General features: G+C 42.8%; 1 protein-coding gene across 2 annotated transcripts; it reads left to right on the forward strand.

Annotated features, from left to right (window-relative positions):
* Positions 1-1179: 1179 nt before the first annotated feature.
* dkk2 (dickkopf WNT signaling pathway inhibitor 2) lies at positions 1180-16254 on the forward strand. Of its 2 annotated transcripts, none has more exons than XM_035635951.2 (4): positions 1180-1992; positions 11852-12005; positions 12470-12601; positions 13939-16254. In XM_035635951.2, exons 1-4 carry the CDS (start codon positions 1786-1788, stop codon positions 14187-14189), a joined length of 744 nt encoding a protein of 247 aa, XP_035491844.1. In that variant the 5' UTR covers positions 1180-1785; the 3' UTR covers positions 14190-16254. The 2 variants fall into 2 exon arrangements, with proteins under 2 accessions (XP_035491844.1, XP_035491845.1); XM_035635952.2 differs by having other exon boundaries at positions 11855-12005.
* Positions 16255-16890: the final 636 nt, after the last annotated feature.

Raw genomic sequence — 16890 nt, forward strand, 5'->3', positions numbered from 1 at the left:
CTCTTTTGTCGAATGTGTCCAAGACTTAATGTCGAGAGAGTTACGTTTCCTCCAAAGATTTCCTCACTAATCTACTGAAAGCGACTGTCTGCTGCCAGTCTTTTAAGGTAAATCACTGTGCACTCGGGTGACAGAGGTAGTATCACCTCTAGGCATCTACAGTTACATCAAACAAGTCCAATACTTCCTCCCACTCCCCAGTTCAGTTGGTTGTCCATTGTCTCAGACAAAAGAACTTGACACTTTGAATTGGAGCCTGTGATGGATCGCTTTTGAGGTCAGAAGCCTTTACCGGTATATTGGTTTCATCCCAGCCCAGCCGAGCTTCCAGCTTTGAATAGACGGTTCCAACGTGTGTGAAAACCAAAGCACTATTAGGCGTAGAATCATAAAGCCACTGTGGGAAAGATGGTTTTGGTGTCTGGCTGCTTATTTTTTATTTTATGTTGATAAGATGGATTTTGCGCTGCTTTGCTTTTTTAACATGCAACGTGGTCCCTATTTGGACACGAACATTATTATGATGGATGTTTCTGTCTAATATAGCTTATTATCTAATTATTGTTATTGCAGTTAAATTTACAATGGCTCATCCTAATGCACATGCATATTAAAAAGGCAGACATTTATACAGATTTGGATTTGTAAAACCGGCAACATCTCCATCTGGCAGGACCAGCGTCCCCGTACTTAACACATTGTTCATCCAAAATCATACCTGGCTGAAAATGAAAGAGTTCATTGTGCCTCTACGTGTATTATCATCTAAACAACATGATTATAACTCACACTGGTGCAAGACTCTAACAATGAAACAAAGGAGCCTACTGTAAATAATGCTTCTATCACCAACTTTACCATCCCTGTTATTCTCGGCACCATGAGAGAAAAACATCAGATATGGTGTTTTTTTTATTCTAAGCCATCATGCTGTTGAGCATCCTGCTTAATTATGTCGATCAGAGCACCACTTCAGTGACACGTCTAACCTCGGATAGAAGGACAAAGTGCTTTTAGTTTCATAGATGTTGACTGTGAACATTTCAGATTTCACGTTGTGAGGCAGAAACACAGACTCGTTCTTGTGATTGTGGAGCACGTTCCCCACAAACCTTCTTTAGAGCAGCCCTTAATCTACCCCCCCCCCCCCCCACCCCACCCATTTCCTATGCTCCCCACAGCCTCGCAGTAAAAGGGTCAAGCGCCCAGTTAAAACACACAGTGTATAATTTTATAGCCTTTCCCCGACGGGGCTCCTGGTGCCGGTGTCGAGACGACAATGCGCAAAGCAGCGGTGGCGCACACAGATCAGTTTCATTCTTTGTCAGTGGCGAATAGGGGCGGAGGAAGCAAACCCATTACAATCCTATAAAAAGAAACGTCTGCGAGATCATGAAACAGCCGGCTGCAGCACCGAGTGCTCACTCACAGACTGCGAGGGGGAAGCCTCATGTCAAGTTCCTCTCTGACCCCGAGAGCATCAGCGTTTGAACGGAGCCTCTGGTCCGCTGCTTCCCTCCCACACTGGGCTCTCTGTTTCCAGATAACCATGTCGACGGCAGTCATACTTCTGCACGTCTGACTTCCAGGGACAAAAAGACCGTTGCCTCATCACCACCACTCTTCGTTCTGTGTGCCACATGGGACACTGCTAGGGCGCACAGGTCCCACTTTTTTTTTGCGCCACAAAGTTCAGGCTTGTCAAGCAAATCTATTCTATATTTTCTTTTCTTTTTCTCTCTTTTTTTTGGTTGGTATTGCAGTATTTTTTTTTTTGTTCCAAGGATGCTCATCCCCACATGGAATAGATGCTGCGCGCTGATGTTTCTCGTCGCTGCGCTACGGACGGGGACGTCCCAGGTTTTAGAGGCTGCTCGCCCGAAGGCGAACTCCATCAAGCCGGCTCTGTTGGAAGAGACACCGACCCCCCCCACGAACCGGTCCGCCACCGTCCACACCGGGGTCACGAAGAAACACAGCATCCTTGCGCAGGTAATTACAAAAAAAAAGAAGACATTGTAATTGTCTGTGGATCTGGGGACTAAATGGATAGTCCAGACCAATTTTTACGCACAGCCTGATATTGAAGTATTTGCGAAAGTGTAGTAAATTGAGTGGAAGTCGTAATAATAACATGACGATTCCAGAGGTATTGCTTACTTATACCCATCATAATACATCTGGGGGGTGGGGGGGGTCCGTTTTCTTTTTCCATTTGAAAGAGATCATGAGTGTGCCATTGGTGCACATCGGCGTGCGTAAATTGTGCGGTCTCGAAAACTGTGCCCAGGGAGTTTCTTGACTGAGGTGGACAAGTAAATTAGCCCCATGCCATGACCCCCCCCCCCCCCCCCAAACTTTCACGTGTGAATCGTTATTGGAAATTGCAGCGATCGGACCCCTCATAAACCCTAATTGCCTTTCAGACCTGACGCCACAGTCGAGTGCAGTGCACTTCCATAGTAAATCACCAATGCCTAAAGAAATGTGAGAAAAAGTTAACACTTGGGGTAATTTTCTGTCTGGGCCTTAGTGTCATTAAAGTGGCCCAGACGCTTGCTGGGATTATGAGATTCTTGCTGTGGGGCCCCTGGGGGATTCTCTTACCAACCGACCACTCAATACCCACTCAAAGACTTATCAAGTCCTGCTGTTTCAACAAAGTGGCAAATGACTGTAGAATGACAGCAAACGTGGGATAAAAAAAAAAAGATTTCAGGTTTGGCAGCCTTCATTCCGGAAAAAAGAAAAACGTTGTGAACATTACGAGTCATTTTATCGAAGTGAGGAATTATAATGGTGCATTCAATGCTTAGCTGGGAAATCAAAGTTCTCCATTTACCAAATAATTACTCAAAGAAGTGGATGTTTTAGTTTTAAATAGGGTGTTGTAAATCTGATGTAAATGTGGGAAGGACCATGACTCATGATCAGTCAAACAAATACCTGACCTCACCCTGAGTGTTGATTCACTTAATGACCAGATAAACACGAACGACATGTACAGTATGTGATGAGGATTACAGTTTCTCTCTGAGCAGCAGGTGGCACTGCCACATCTCCGTCTCATCCTCCCCGCAGCAGCCTCTTGCACATCAACTCTCAGAAACAGCTGATGATGCTTGTCCTGACTTTTCAGGCATTTTTTTCTTCTTTTGCCTGACAGATTTCGCCTCCAGACTTAACACTAACTAATGTTTACCTTTGGCCGCGTCAGCCGTCTGTAATACCAGTTGCAGTTGTGACAATGTGGGATATATCTGTGAGGAGCTGAGAGCAGCGCCCTGACATCCAGCGCAGACATAGAGAAAATTACGGAAAAGCCACTTTCTCTTCTCTGTGGAGTGTGGAGATCCAACCTCAAGCAGCACTGCCAGACCTCAATTTGAACGCCTGCTTACATCTTTGCCATCGCAATAATCCGGAGTGGTTTGGACTTGTACACTGAGGGAAAACAATATATGTGTGCGGAGACCACCATACTGTTATTAAAGTAAAATGCCATGGTGCATGGTGAAGTGTGTCCAAATGAAGATGGTTAATAGCATTTATGGCAGCGGGGTGGGTTATTCTGTATATGTGTGTATGTGCCAAGAGATTGTTTTCCAGAATTGTAAAGTAACAGCCGCAGCTTTGCCCTGGCCAGTTCTGTGGCTTGACGCTGGCTGGCAAACTACACTGGCCCTCTGCATCTCATGCAGTGGCCACTTGTGAGCAGAATAAATCAAAGATAACAAGTGCGCTCTCTTCATGTGGCTGTCAAGGCTTTGATTGAGTTTAGGGGCGATTACGAGGATACTGATCAGCTCTCTTAATAAGTAAACACCTGTAATCACTGCCTTGAATCACACAAAACAACATGTAACAGACTTATTCTCTGTCTAAAGTGGTTCACAGTGGGCACCCCGAAATATTTTTTACCCTTGTCTCTATTTGCGAATTGAATTACTGCTGACTAGGACTTGGGTGTTAAGTTTGGAAAATGGGCACATGCATCAACTCGCATTTCTCGGCATTATGGGAAAACCTCAGTGCCAACATCCCACAAGTAGATTTATGGTCAAGCTGTCATGCTGTTGATTTTGTTACAGTTGGTGAGGAATAGTTGGCAGATTATAAACCTCGAGAGAGCTTTCAGTGGCTTCAGGGTGCAAGTGATTTTGAGCTTGACAGTTATCTAAGAGAAGAATCTCAATATTCACCACCATTTTTAAAAAAAACTTCAAACAAACACTAACATACAATACTGTTTACGTGGTGTGAGGCAGCTGTTTGGGGGCATTAAAATAAAAAGAATTAGAATTAATTAATTTGAGGAAAAGTGAAGAAAATCGCGCGGTGGTTTAATTTCAAATTAAACAAATTATCAAGGGAGAGATTCCAGCCACCCTGCGGGTACGAGCTGCTGCAGCAGGAAACAAGAGTGTAATTTGGGGTTTTACCCATCACATTAGAAACACTGGTTGAGGCCTTCGGTTATAGGACGCATTTGACAGCTCAATGTGCTTTTATTTCCTGTGGCTGCCGACAGTGTTTGGCGATAAGGGTTAAATCAATCACAGAGAAACCAGGGTCAGGTTCTGGCTATCCCAGAGTCAGAGCAAACTGCCGAGTGTTTTCTCGTCGTCTGACCCCTTCTCACCTCAGCCTGACTGAAACCAAACCGACAAAACCTCGAAGACCTCGACAGCCGCCGCTCGTGGGTGGCACTGTTGGCTCCCAACAGGAATGGCTAGCGCGGGCAGGCAGTGCTCACCACTGTAACCTCTGAACCCACAAGGGAACCGACAGTGTGGCTGCGTTCATGCAATACTCGTCTGTAAAACATCAGCAGCCGGTCAGTCAGACTCAACCAGTCGCTTTATTTAATTCCACACAGGAGATCACTTTAACAAGCAATCTCTGAGTGCTCGGCCTATAAAAGTATAGCCACGTCCTTTCTCTCTCTCTCCTCTCTGGCTTAAAATAGCAGTTCAGTGATCCTAATGAGCTGAGAAAGAGAGAGACAAGGCAGCGAGAGGTGTGCCTGCTAGTTAGTGCTCGGCTCAGTTTGTGCTCCAGTCTGCCGTCCTGTGGCCTTTCCAGACTGTGGGTCCCCTGGGCACCGTGAAGGCCCCGCACTGGAGCCATTAGGAGTCTCCCATTTTGACCTCTTTAACTGTAATTGGACCCGTTAATGAGAGAGGAGACCCACACACCTCTCATTCCGCAGGATTACACCTTTTTCAGCGCAGCATACCATCAAGAGCTTCCCCCCTCACTTTTGTCAAGTCTTTGAAGAGAGCGGCGACTGTGCGCCTTCAACTCACGTCCGATGAATAAGATCAACTCAGAATGTATACTTAACTTAAGGAAGGTCTAGTTTTTGGAGACTCTGGTTTATAGCGCTCAAAGAGACATGCCCATAAACACATGTCTTTTGAGTGATGAAAGACGCCAAGCTGTGTTTGAAGACATGGTTTGTATGAGTGACTTGCGCGCAGCCATCCCTATGTTATCTGATACCGGCTGTCTGTGCTTTCAGGGCATATGAAGTTTGTTTACTCTGTGACAGCGTTTATGTGACTCCGTAAGGCCCCCTGCCACTCATTAACACCATTCACAGTTTCAGGTTATGTGCTTGATCTTGTGCGTCAAGGTCAAGTGCAATCACAACACAGAGCTCTAAAAGTGTGGATGTGTTCCAAATAATTTTCTTTCTAGGACAAGATCAGTGGAAGTACATCATATGAACTTCTCTATCTTATTACTTGGGCAATGTCCTTCTATATAGAAATGGTATAGGACCATATGAAAATGATTAACGTTGGAGAGGGAGTCAGAAATGAGGATTTCAGGGAAGCATCATTTATGTTTTTTTTCTATATTTTCTGTCAGCCTTCAGCTGTTCTCAGACATGTACTCCAGAAAATGTCCGGAAAATTGGGTCCGGACATATTCTGGAGATTTGCCGTTCACATATGAGGAGGCAGCAGGAGATTCAGACGTGAGTCAGACGTGTTCAACGACAACAGGAAAATTGAAGGAACATTCAGGCGAGGGGTTCGAGGAGATTTTCCTGCTGTATTCTCACATGGGCTCACTCACTGCAAAAATGTTCCATTGTCCACGAAGGTGCACTCTGTCATATGCAGAGATCAACGGCTCTGTCTGAGTTTTTATTACATTTGTGCAATGTTGGCCCACACCAGAAGTTTCACTGATTAAAAAGTTTTAAATTTCCTCCAAAATTCTCAAAACTTTCAATACTCCACTTACTTCAACAATATTGTTTTTCCAAGCCCCCGACGATTGAAAAACCTTTTCCTATCAAGGGCCCACCTCAACTTTTTACAACATAAATCACAGGCAACACTAAATTATTGAACACATACATCGCATGCGATGGCTGGAACTGCTTCTCTTTGGTGAGGCTTCTGATGTCAGATGGTAGAGATGACGATACTGCTACTCACAACTTGTTTCAGCCAAAACAACTTGCTCAGACAAATCCTCATCTTTCGTAGTGTTTTGTACATGCATGGTGTACAAACACACCTCAACAAACACCACACACTCACTCATATCAAACTTGGCAGTTATTCCACGGACAAAATGTCTAGTTTGCCAATATTTGTTATGTGTCGTATGTTGTTTCATCGCAGCTCATAGAGAAAGATTGGCAATCCATGCGTTATTTTTCTGTCAGGTTTTTCATCCTGAAGGAAAAAGTTCTTCAAGAAAAACGGACACTTTGGAACAATATGAATGTGTCCGATGCTAACAGCTCCACAGCGGCAATAAGGCACTCCATAAATTCTCCCTCTGAATGAAGTTTCAGATTCTTAACTGTTACTTTGCTCATCGCCAAACTTGCCTGCATAACATCATTTCTGTCAGAATGTGGTCTTGTGAAAGCTGCTTCTTGGGCACACATACGCCGCTGAAGAGTGTTAACTCTATCCGAGCACATTTGTCCTTGCAACTCATCCAGTTTAGCATGTTTCCAGCTGTAATGGTGCTCGAGATTGGCCTTCTTCATCACTGTGAGCGCATCCCCGCAAAAACGAGGCCCATGCGCTTTGCTTTTACTTCGACAAAATGTTTTTAAATGTTTTTCCATCCTCTTGGAAAGCACAACTTTCTTTCCCCTGACTGCTCTGGGCTCACTGTTCCCCACCCCTGGGTTGAAATGACAACTTTGTGAAGGTTAAGGGACCTTTGTAATCATAGTTACAATAATAAACACTCGGTCAAAGTCAGGGAATGGTTGTGGTCATGTAGAAAAAAAACAAAGCAAAAGAAAAAGGTTGACTTTTGGTTGAAAACGGGAAACCAACTGTGGTCTCTTGCACTAAAGTCATTGACCTATGGGTTCACTTCGACCTCCTGCCTATGTAGACGCAGGGAAAGCAAAACTTCAACCCTCCTCACTAAATATTTTCATACTCTCCCTAAATCTTTTAACCGCTCACACTCCCAACTAAGCAGATGAGACATTCTTGGTTCTACTTTTATGCATTACAGGGCCCTTCCATCGAATTATATCAGCACTCTGGAATGACTATACAGAGGTAAATAAGGGATCCTGAGACCGGGGGAAGGGTTTAAAGCCCTGTATATCCTGTAGTAAATCCCTTGTAGATTGTTGCTCCCGCACATTTAAGTATTCCTCATCAAAGTCGCGGCGCTTTACCAGCACCAAAGCAGCACGAGACGGGGCCAGGGGCTTCCCTTATGACTGTCTGTCTGTCTCCGTCTTTATCGTCTCACCAGCATACCGCGAGAGGCTGCAGAGTACACAGCTCTCAGCCCACTTCCTGCGCAGGATACAAAGCTGTGCTTTTATGTGCAAGAAGCGGTCTGGAGAAAAATAAGGGAGCAACAGAAAAAGAAAAAAAAAGATGGGAGATGAATGAGATGCATCCAAATGAAGCTTTGTCTCTCAGAAGTTGCGAATGAGCCATTTTAAAACATGACAAGATAATGCGAGATTATCCGCCTAGATTTGGGGGTCAGCCTTGTATCATTGGGTTTCAAAGGGGCTGTCTTGTGGTTTGAGCCATGATGGAAGAGGTGAGCCCCGTTCTTCTTCTGCCCCCACCCACCCATGCGCAATCCTCTGTAATTGATCCAAATCTGCTGGCCAGACAGACGGATAGGAATCACAGCCGCTAGTATGAAGTACAACTGCACGTGGCCGCTCCCATTTGTCATCATATTTAGATAACAGAATTTTTTTTTATGTAAGGGAAAAAACTCTTGGACTTCTCTTCCGACCTGTGGTTACACCGACAGGTCAAGGCGGTTGAGATACTCTCCTGATAGAGCGGTTGACACTGAAACAGAAAAGCCCAGTTAAGCATGAAAGTTCATTCTTGACCTTGGCAGCCCTTGACAAGCTCGACTTTGATTTCAAGAAACAATTTGACATTTTTGGCAAATATGGTTATGAGATGAGATAAATGAGAGGATCAATAAAAATCTAGTGTGTGTGTGTGTGTGTGGCTGGAACCTGGAGATGATTAGTTTAACTCAGATGGGAAACAGGGGAATACTGCAAACTCTGCAAACTTCAGAAATACACCTACAAGCAGAAATGTTAAATGAAAAATTTGTGGTCTTACAGGGAGTTGTGCAAGTTGTTCTTGGCAGGACTCTCTACTCAGTCACAGCGACAGTGAAAGAGCTGGACAGACATATAAACTGTTCTTCACAAAATACTAACACTATGCAAGTCCCACAGGTATACAATCAATTGTGGTTCTTGCATTTCTATTTATTCAGGGATTGAAAATGAATAGTGGAGAAATATTGCCTTAATTAAGGAGCATTAGAGGTGTTGGGCTTTTGACTTTGGAGAGATCAAGACTGACCTTTCCCCCCCGATTCCAGCTGTGAAGCTCAAATAATCCTTCCCGGCTCCAGCTTTACTTGATTCACACACACAATATTTTAATATTCAGCAAGTCGGATAAGCCTACTGATTTTACTGTTAACTCGATCGCATTTCTGTTATTACCAACCTGCCTGGTAAACACGTCTATCAAACACCAAGCCATTTTTGTGTAAAAGAAAAAAAAAAAGTGTTCTTTAGTTTAAGTTCAGATAACTTTGATGATGCCACGAGGATTATTATTTCATAAGCTCTCGCTGAACCTAAAAAGACATCATACATGTGTTTTACCGGCTCACCTGTACTCGTATAGCGACTAAACCGATTTCCCCTATAAGATCAGGCCTGTGAATGTTCTGGGAACAGTCGTAGCAATTAAGAAATATTTAGAATCCGTCACAAAATCAGGGCTTTATTGCTTTCATCAACACATTAAGCATCTGGCTCATGGGAGTCTGACATAATGATGGATGAACGTTCAGCTTAATATTCCTGCTCAGTTTTCTATGGCTGTATCATTGCCTCCATGTGTTTCCAGCCTGAGAAAGTCCGCGTGGCATCCGTCCAACAAGTCTAATCTTGTTCGCTCTCTGAAGCACAAGGACATCGAGCTACAACTTCTAATGTGCTGAATGTGATATGTGATATTTGAGAGCTGATTTTGAACATGTGGTGCACATTCATTGTTTGGAGTGATGCCTGTTCTTTCGGGCATGGCCTCCCCTCTCAGCTGACCTTAATACCCCAAATGGAGTAAGCCATTTATTGTGGCTATAACGATTTTACTCTGATTTAAACCTCTTTGATGTTCATTCATATGTTTATTGTTCCATGTTTGTCAGTGGTAAACCACGCTTAATCAGATCTGTCAGTGCAGTGCCAGCTAACTGTGGTTGTGGTGCCTGTGGTGGTGTGCCAGCCAAACATGTTGTTCTAATGTCAGTCTGCACTGGACATAATTTACACAGTTGGAATCCTTGTCCTGCTCATTATTCACAGACCTGCATATTTAAAGAAAAGGTGTTGTGTTGTTCAAACGTCTGACAACTCTGTCCATCCGTTGTAACGACAATACCCTGGAATCAAACCCAATGGCTTGAAATACGATGAAGATGTTCAGCTATTGGAGGAATTTGCCTGACCTCCACTGTGACCAGAGCCAGAGTCTTGGTGCTTCCCTGCAGCTGTTCAGAATGTCCCTCTCCGCTGATTAGTTCAGTGCAAATTCATGACATTATTTCATTTGTCTGAGGAGTTCATTTGATTTGTGAAACAATTTATGTCAAGCTTCTTTGCTCCTGCTCCAACTCTAAGTCAGCGGTTCCAGTAAAACTTCCCATTGCAGTACAAATTTGTGATGGAAAAAGTGAGCTTGGCTTTAATTGTACGTTGCGCTGTTGTGGACGGTGGATGTTGTGTTTATAAGGTATTTTTCTAGTGTGGTCATTTCGGTGCTCTTACCGAAAATACCTGAAGATTTTTTGCTGGACTATAGAGAATATGTCGCAAGCTCTCAGCGTAAAAACAAAAAATACTAAAGCAGAAATGATGGTAAATTGAGTATAATTAGGTTCAATAATTACCCCCTCAATTATTGTTTGCAGACTCATTAAGCTTCTGGACACTGAAAGAAATTGAGAGAGGATTAAGAGTTTTTTCTTGGTTTGTCTGGGACCTGCAGAAAACCCACCCCCCAAAAAAAACCAACCTCCCCACTTACCCACCAATGGTAACAAGCCATGCAGATATCTTCGGGTTCATTAGCCGAGGTTTTTAGATTTCTGCCGTTCAGTCTACTGCCTCCGATTAAACAAGACGAGGGGAATGACATTTGTTTTTGATGTTCCACACTTCAAAAACTACAATTGAAAAAAACTCAACATTGATGTCTCTTTCCCGAACTAATGATACTTTCAGTTCTCAAAAAGCAGTTGGGAAACTTTTAATTAAAAACAAAGAAAGTGACTCTTACAGTGAAACACTTTGTTGTCCTCGGAATCATTGGCGAACTTTTCTGTCCTGAAGCAGCTGCATTTCTCTATATTAATGACGTTTCTGCGGTGATGCAGAGTAAGTGAACCAAATTGATTGGATTGAATGTATTCCCAAGAAAATGCAAAAGCAGTTAAAGTAATGTTTCTCTGGGCGTATTTGGTCCAACCCAAATTTTTGTCCAAATCCCTTTAACCCAGCAATACCGAATAGCAATTTAAGAGCCGATGAACAAGAAGGAATGGACCGTCCTCGCACCAAGTAAGAGTCGGGTTGAGCGCTGTTTTCAGGTGATAGAGTCTCTCAAAAGACTTATAAACAGGATTATTACATGAATTTTATTTGGCTTGTAAACAGCTTGCTATGATTTGAACTTTCGGGGTTTCTGCCCCCCCCCGCAGCAAGGTTTCTACAAACAGCAATCTGATAATTTGGCAAAAGTTCGGTGGGAATCGATTGTCCTTGCGTGGGAATGTACAGATTTTTTTACCACCACAAACTGTGTGACCCGGTGAATTGTCCATTAGTAACTGAAGACTTTAATCAAAGTTAAATATCAAAAGGCAGCACTGACTGTATTAGAGAGGAGGTGAGTTTTAGAATAAGTCGGTCTGGCAACATGACTGCGACCTTAGTTGCACAATTTGTCATATGTTACGCTCAAAATCTGAGCAGGCGATGCAACTGCCACCACACCGGTACCAACACTGCACTTGAGATTCTTATTCAACTCAGAGCTGTGTGGGAAATGCTACCTCCGCCATTGATTCGTACAAATGCAAACGTACGGTTTATACATTTTTGGAGGATGTTTGGGAAGAAGCCGTTCATACTTTTGATTTAAAGGTCTAATATCACCGGAACTATCAACTTACCCCTTTGTGAAGATGAATATGGGCTCATGCAGTGAATGTACTGTTGTTTCTTTCAAGAAGCGAGCACGTGCATGTTAACACAGGTTGAGTAAATGCATCTTTTCCTCAGCAGGTGTACCCGTGCAGCAACGATAAGGAGTGCACTGTGGACAGCTACTGCCACAGCCCTCAACAGGCTCCTTCTCGCTGCCTCACCTGCCGCAGGAGGAAGAAGCGCTGCCATCGAGATGCCATGTGCTGTCCTGGGAACCGCTGCAGCAACTGTACGTATACCTGACACACGCACAAGTTATGTTTTGCCTGCACGGTGCAACTCAGAAATTGGATTTCTTCTCTCATGCAAATATTCTGGAAAAAGGTGACTTGTTCTAGGTCACTGAACAAACAGTATCTAGCCCAGAGACTTACATGACGGAGCCAATGAATTTAAATAATGCTGAACACATGCTTCCAGACAGAATCTTGAACTGCACTTGAACTGTGTTAAATTGATGCCCAGAGGTTAGGATTCAGTGTTCGCATTTTGGCAAGTTGAATGGCATTAATATGTGTGTGTTCATGTAGAGAGGCCAGAGAGGCTCTGCTAAAACGGAGCTGCTTTTAATTGACATCGCTGCACACAGTGACAGGAGGATGCCCGCCTTCACTGTTGTGGTTAGTTTTCCTAGTGGTACATTTCTCTTTCTGTTGTTTTACTCTTTTCTCTTGTTTTTTTTCCCGTCCGCAGATATTTGTGTCCCCATCTCAGAGAGTGTGCTCTCACCTCACATCTCCGCATTAGACGAGCACAACAAACTCTCCACCAAAGACCACAGCTGGAGGAAGAGTGGCAAAGCACAGGCTAAGCATTCTCTTAAAGGTAAGACTTGACTGCGCATCTCCGACGTGATGTTTAAAACATGGCCACCAGAAAGCCGACCACAGCTCTGAACACTGCCGCTGTTGTCTTTTCTCTCATCGCCTTCGCTGTCATCCGCACTGAACCTGCTCTGGGCGGCTGAATCTGTCCGTTGTTGCACTGTCTGCATGTCCCACAGAGCTGATGGGCGACGCCAGTCCACAAACTATGTTGATAATTACCCCTCTGCTCATATATCAGTGTCTGCGAGCCCAAAGCACAGCATGGCGAGCCTAGAAGAAACCACAATGCCAGCGCTGTTTCTGCACCCACATGAAGCCACACAAACACTTTCACTGACAGCACATATTGTGTGATACACAAGCGAAAACCACAGAATGAGGATTTGGCATGATTACTTGCTAATAACGCACTGAGACCCCTGCTTCGCGTCCATGTCACTTGATTTAAGGGAATATAAGGGACCTACCCATAAAGTAATACCTTTAACGAGACACTTCAACTACTCAATTCTGATGCACTTTCAAGACAGAGGGCTGTAATGCTAAAATCAATTTGAAAATAGCAGTAGCATTTTAAGTTGCTATAAATAAGGCCCTTTATTTTCATTTGTGCTTGACTCACTCCCTCTCCTTAGGCATTAATACGCTATAATGGCCTTGCACAAGTCGCTGCTTGAGAAAAATGAGCTCGCACAATCTGTGGAGTTAAACCAATGAACCATGCTGAGGTTCGGAGCTTAATATTGAAATAAATAGTCAGCAAAGCGTGGTTTTGTCAGCGAATACAGGATGACTGGTTTGAATGATAAAGCAGCCTTTGGCAAGAAATGATACACATTTGACAGTCGCAGAAAAAAAACAACCCCTGCCCCGACTAAATTGTACGAATTATACATTTAGCGGAGTAATACTAACCTCCTGCCAAGAATGTCAGACCTAAACCAGATGGGACTATATACTTAATATACAGAATAGACTAAATGTTTGCTTGATTAATGTTGAAAGCTTTGTGTCGTCTCTTTTGTCTCCGATATGGCCAAACTTAATACAACCTGACCTGAAATGTGAAGAAAGGGTCACTAAACTTGTCCGTATGGATACAGCGTAACAGCTTAATGAACAGCGCTCATACATTTCCCCTTGTCCTTTTTTTTTTTTAACTGAAGCACTATACGGCCAACTCCAAGATGCTGGATGGTTTATAATTTCACGTGTGGCTTTTACGTCTCTGATGAAGCATTTGTTTCTGTTTTTCCAATTAATGATATTCAGTTTGGAGTGTGTTGTTGTTTGGTTCACCACTGACCAGCCCTTTTTCGTGTCTTCCTCCGTTAGGGCATGAGGGTGACCCCTGCCTGCGCTCATCTGACTGCTCGGAGGGCTACTGCTGCGCCCGCCACTTCTGGACCAAAATTTGCAAGCCGGTGCTGAGGCAGGCAGAGGTGTGCACTAAGCAGAGGAAGAAAGGCTCTCACGGCTTGGAGATTTTCCAGCGCTGTGACTGCGCCAAGGGCCTCTCCTGCAAGGTGTGGAAAGACGCCACCTCCTCGTCCAAGTCCAGGCTCCACATGTGCCAAAAGATCTGAAGCGGAGGCAGCTGCTGTCGGCACAGAGGCCTCTGTCTCCATCTGCCAGGGAAAGTTTTTTTTTTTTTTTTTAAAGGATGGGTTGTGGCTGTATTGAAAAGGAGCAAAAGACAGAGACTAACAAGAGACAGAACAGACTGTGTGGGTTCAAGCCCGCTACTCAGCGAGCGCAGAGTGAATGGGAATGCTTTAAAGTGTTTGCTGTGAGTGTTTCATCCCTAAAAACCATGTGCAGTACAAACGCGCACCATCACATATACACACACACACACACATACACACACACACACACACACACACACACACACACACACACACACACACACACCTCACAGCTTGGGATCAAGCCCACAAACACAACAAACCTTTTACACATTCTCAGTGACGTTCAGGGAGCCAGAGTTTGCCAGTACAGATGCTCTGATAGGTGGTGTTTCTAGATGGAGACGGTAGACGTAGCAGTCGTTCATTAAGCTTCAACTTATAATAATAAGACAGGTAGACTACTTACATAGAAGCCATATTTTTACTACACAGTACATTCTTTACCAAAGTTCATGTCTTTAAAAGGTCAGATGTGTAATATCCTGCATTTCACTACTGGATCTGAATTTTGCCATCTTCCTCAAATTTCAGTGTCATATTGTTTGTTTTAAGTCAGAATTCAACTATTGCTATGCAAGAATCACAACCAGTGACAATGTCCGGACCCCACAAGTACCGGACTTTCATCTGGGGGCATTAGCTCCTCACCCCGATTTTTGGCCACAAGAAGAGAGATAACGTTTTGCGTCCGTCGTGGAAAGCTCTTTTGATCCGTCAGATGCAGCTGCAATCTATTGCGATACAACCGTGTGGGTTAAAACAGTTTGCACAGAGGTAGTGCTCTGCTGCAGACTCAGTGGTTCCGATACCAGACGGAGAATGGTTCTGCTTTTCCAATCACATGAACAGGATTCAAGGATACGATGGAAGTGCAATTCTTTCCGTTTACTAAGCCAGTAGGAATGGACACGTGAGAAGATTGATTAGAGTTACAAAAATGCTCCATAAACCTTATGTTTTTCAAAGAGAATTACAGAATGAATCAACATTTTGTTGATGGCACACGGCCTTGTATATATCTTTTTTTTTTATTTTTCAAATATGAGCTGCATACTTTCTCCTTATGAAATACTGTTCAGTTGAAAAACTGAACTGGAGGTGAAACACTGCCTTTATCATTACCACTCCTTTAAACAGCCACTTGTTTCCACATAGTCAATATAATATCACATTTGCCTCCTTTTGCTTTAATGTGTTGAGAGCAACAAATACACATATTTTGTAACCAATAAAAAATACCAATAAGCTCTTATATTGTAAATAGATTGGAAACAATGCAAATGTATTTAAGAATCAATGTATATCATGTACATATAATAAGGATATGAATCCGAAACACTACAACTAAATGATCTAGGTGAGAAGAGTAAAGGGATGAGACGGGACAAGTAAAAACGGACAGATTCAAAATAATGTAGTAATGAGAAAAGCTGTGTAGACACAAGGGTAAAGGCAGATAGCTTTGACTGATATTACAAATTAGATGCTTTGAAGGGATGATTCCAAAAATAATAAAAGCACATTAATTTCCAAAATCCTCTATGTAAATGGTGTGTAAATGGTTTCAAGATTTATATCCCACTAAATATTGTTTGTGTGAATACTTCCCAATGATTTCTTTTGTGTATTTACAATGATGAATGAATAAAAGAATGTATTTTGTATCACTGGTTACAAAGGACTTGTTATTACTCATGGTGTTGCATGTAGTTATTATTATTAACAATGTAATTGCATCTATAAGTGTCAGTATTATCATTGTAATCATAAGAATTAGTCTGATAGAGCCTGAAGCAATGGTTATACAACTGTTCTCTCTCTCTCTTTTCTCTCCTCCTCTTTCCTCTCTCCCCCATTTCTCTCCTCTTACCCTACCGGTCGCGGCAGATATCCCGCCCACATCTGAGTCCGGTTCTGTTAGAGATTTCTTTCCTGTTAAAAGGGTTTTTTTTCTTCTTCTACACAGTCGCCAAGTGCTTGCTCATTGTGGGAACTGTTGTGTTTTCTCTGTAATATTGTGAGGTCTCGACCTCACTTTGTAAAGTGCCTTGAGATAATGCACGTTGTGATTTGGCGCTATACAAATAAAATTGAATCAAATTGAATTTATAATGAAAGACCCAATGTTAAACCAAGGAAAGATGGAAAAAGAATATACAAAATGACATTATTGCATTATTATATCACCTAATGCTTAAATTTAACATTTATAAAAAGAAATTAAAACAATACAAGGGATTTACTGATTAATGGCGTGTTTCAGTCATGCAAAAGATTACTTAACAAGAAGCAAATTTTAAAAGCACCAGATGGTTGAGTTGCTTCTTTGCATTAAATGAAAATGAAAGCCCCAAGATGAAGGTAAACATGCCCTGTGGAGATTTAAGGTAAAAAGTATATTTTAAGAGTATCTTTTAGTGTTTCTAACAAAACATTGCATTCATCTTTGAGGTGTAAAAAAAATCGCTGTCGACCAGAAACCTTGCATCTCCATATTCCATAACTTAAATTTTTTTCATAAATCATAACTGTTGGTCACCCTTTAAATCTGTCTGTGGTTTATTACATATATTTAACCAATGGAAAATATGAACAT

This window comes from Scophthalmus maximus, chromosome 8, assembly GCF_022379125.1.
Source record: "Scophthalmus maximus strain ysfricsl-2021 chromosome 8, ASM2237912v1, whole genome shotgun sequence".
NCBI lineage: Eukaryota > Metazoa > Chordata > Actinopteri > Pleuronectiformes > Scophthalmidae > Scophthalmus > Scophthalmus maximus.

Coding starts and splice junctions, on each gene's coding strand:
- dkk2 (XM_035635951.2), top strand. CDS start 1,786: ATGCTCATCCCCACATGGAATAGATGCTGCGCGCTGATGTTTCTCGTC. Junction 1,993..11,851: donor AACACAGCATCCTTGCGCAG/GTAATTACAAAA, acceptor TCTTTTCCTCAG/CAGGTGTACCCGTGCAGCAA. Junction 12,602..13,938: donor GGCTAAGCATTCTCTTAAAG/GTAAGACTTGAC, acceptor TTCCTCCGTTAG/GGCATGAGGGTGACCCCTGC.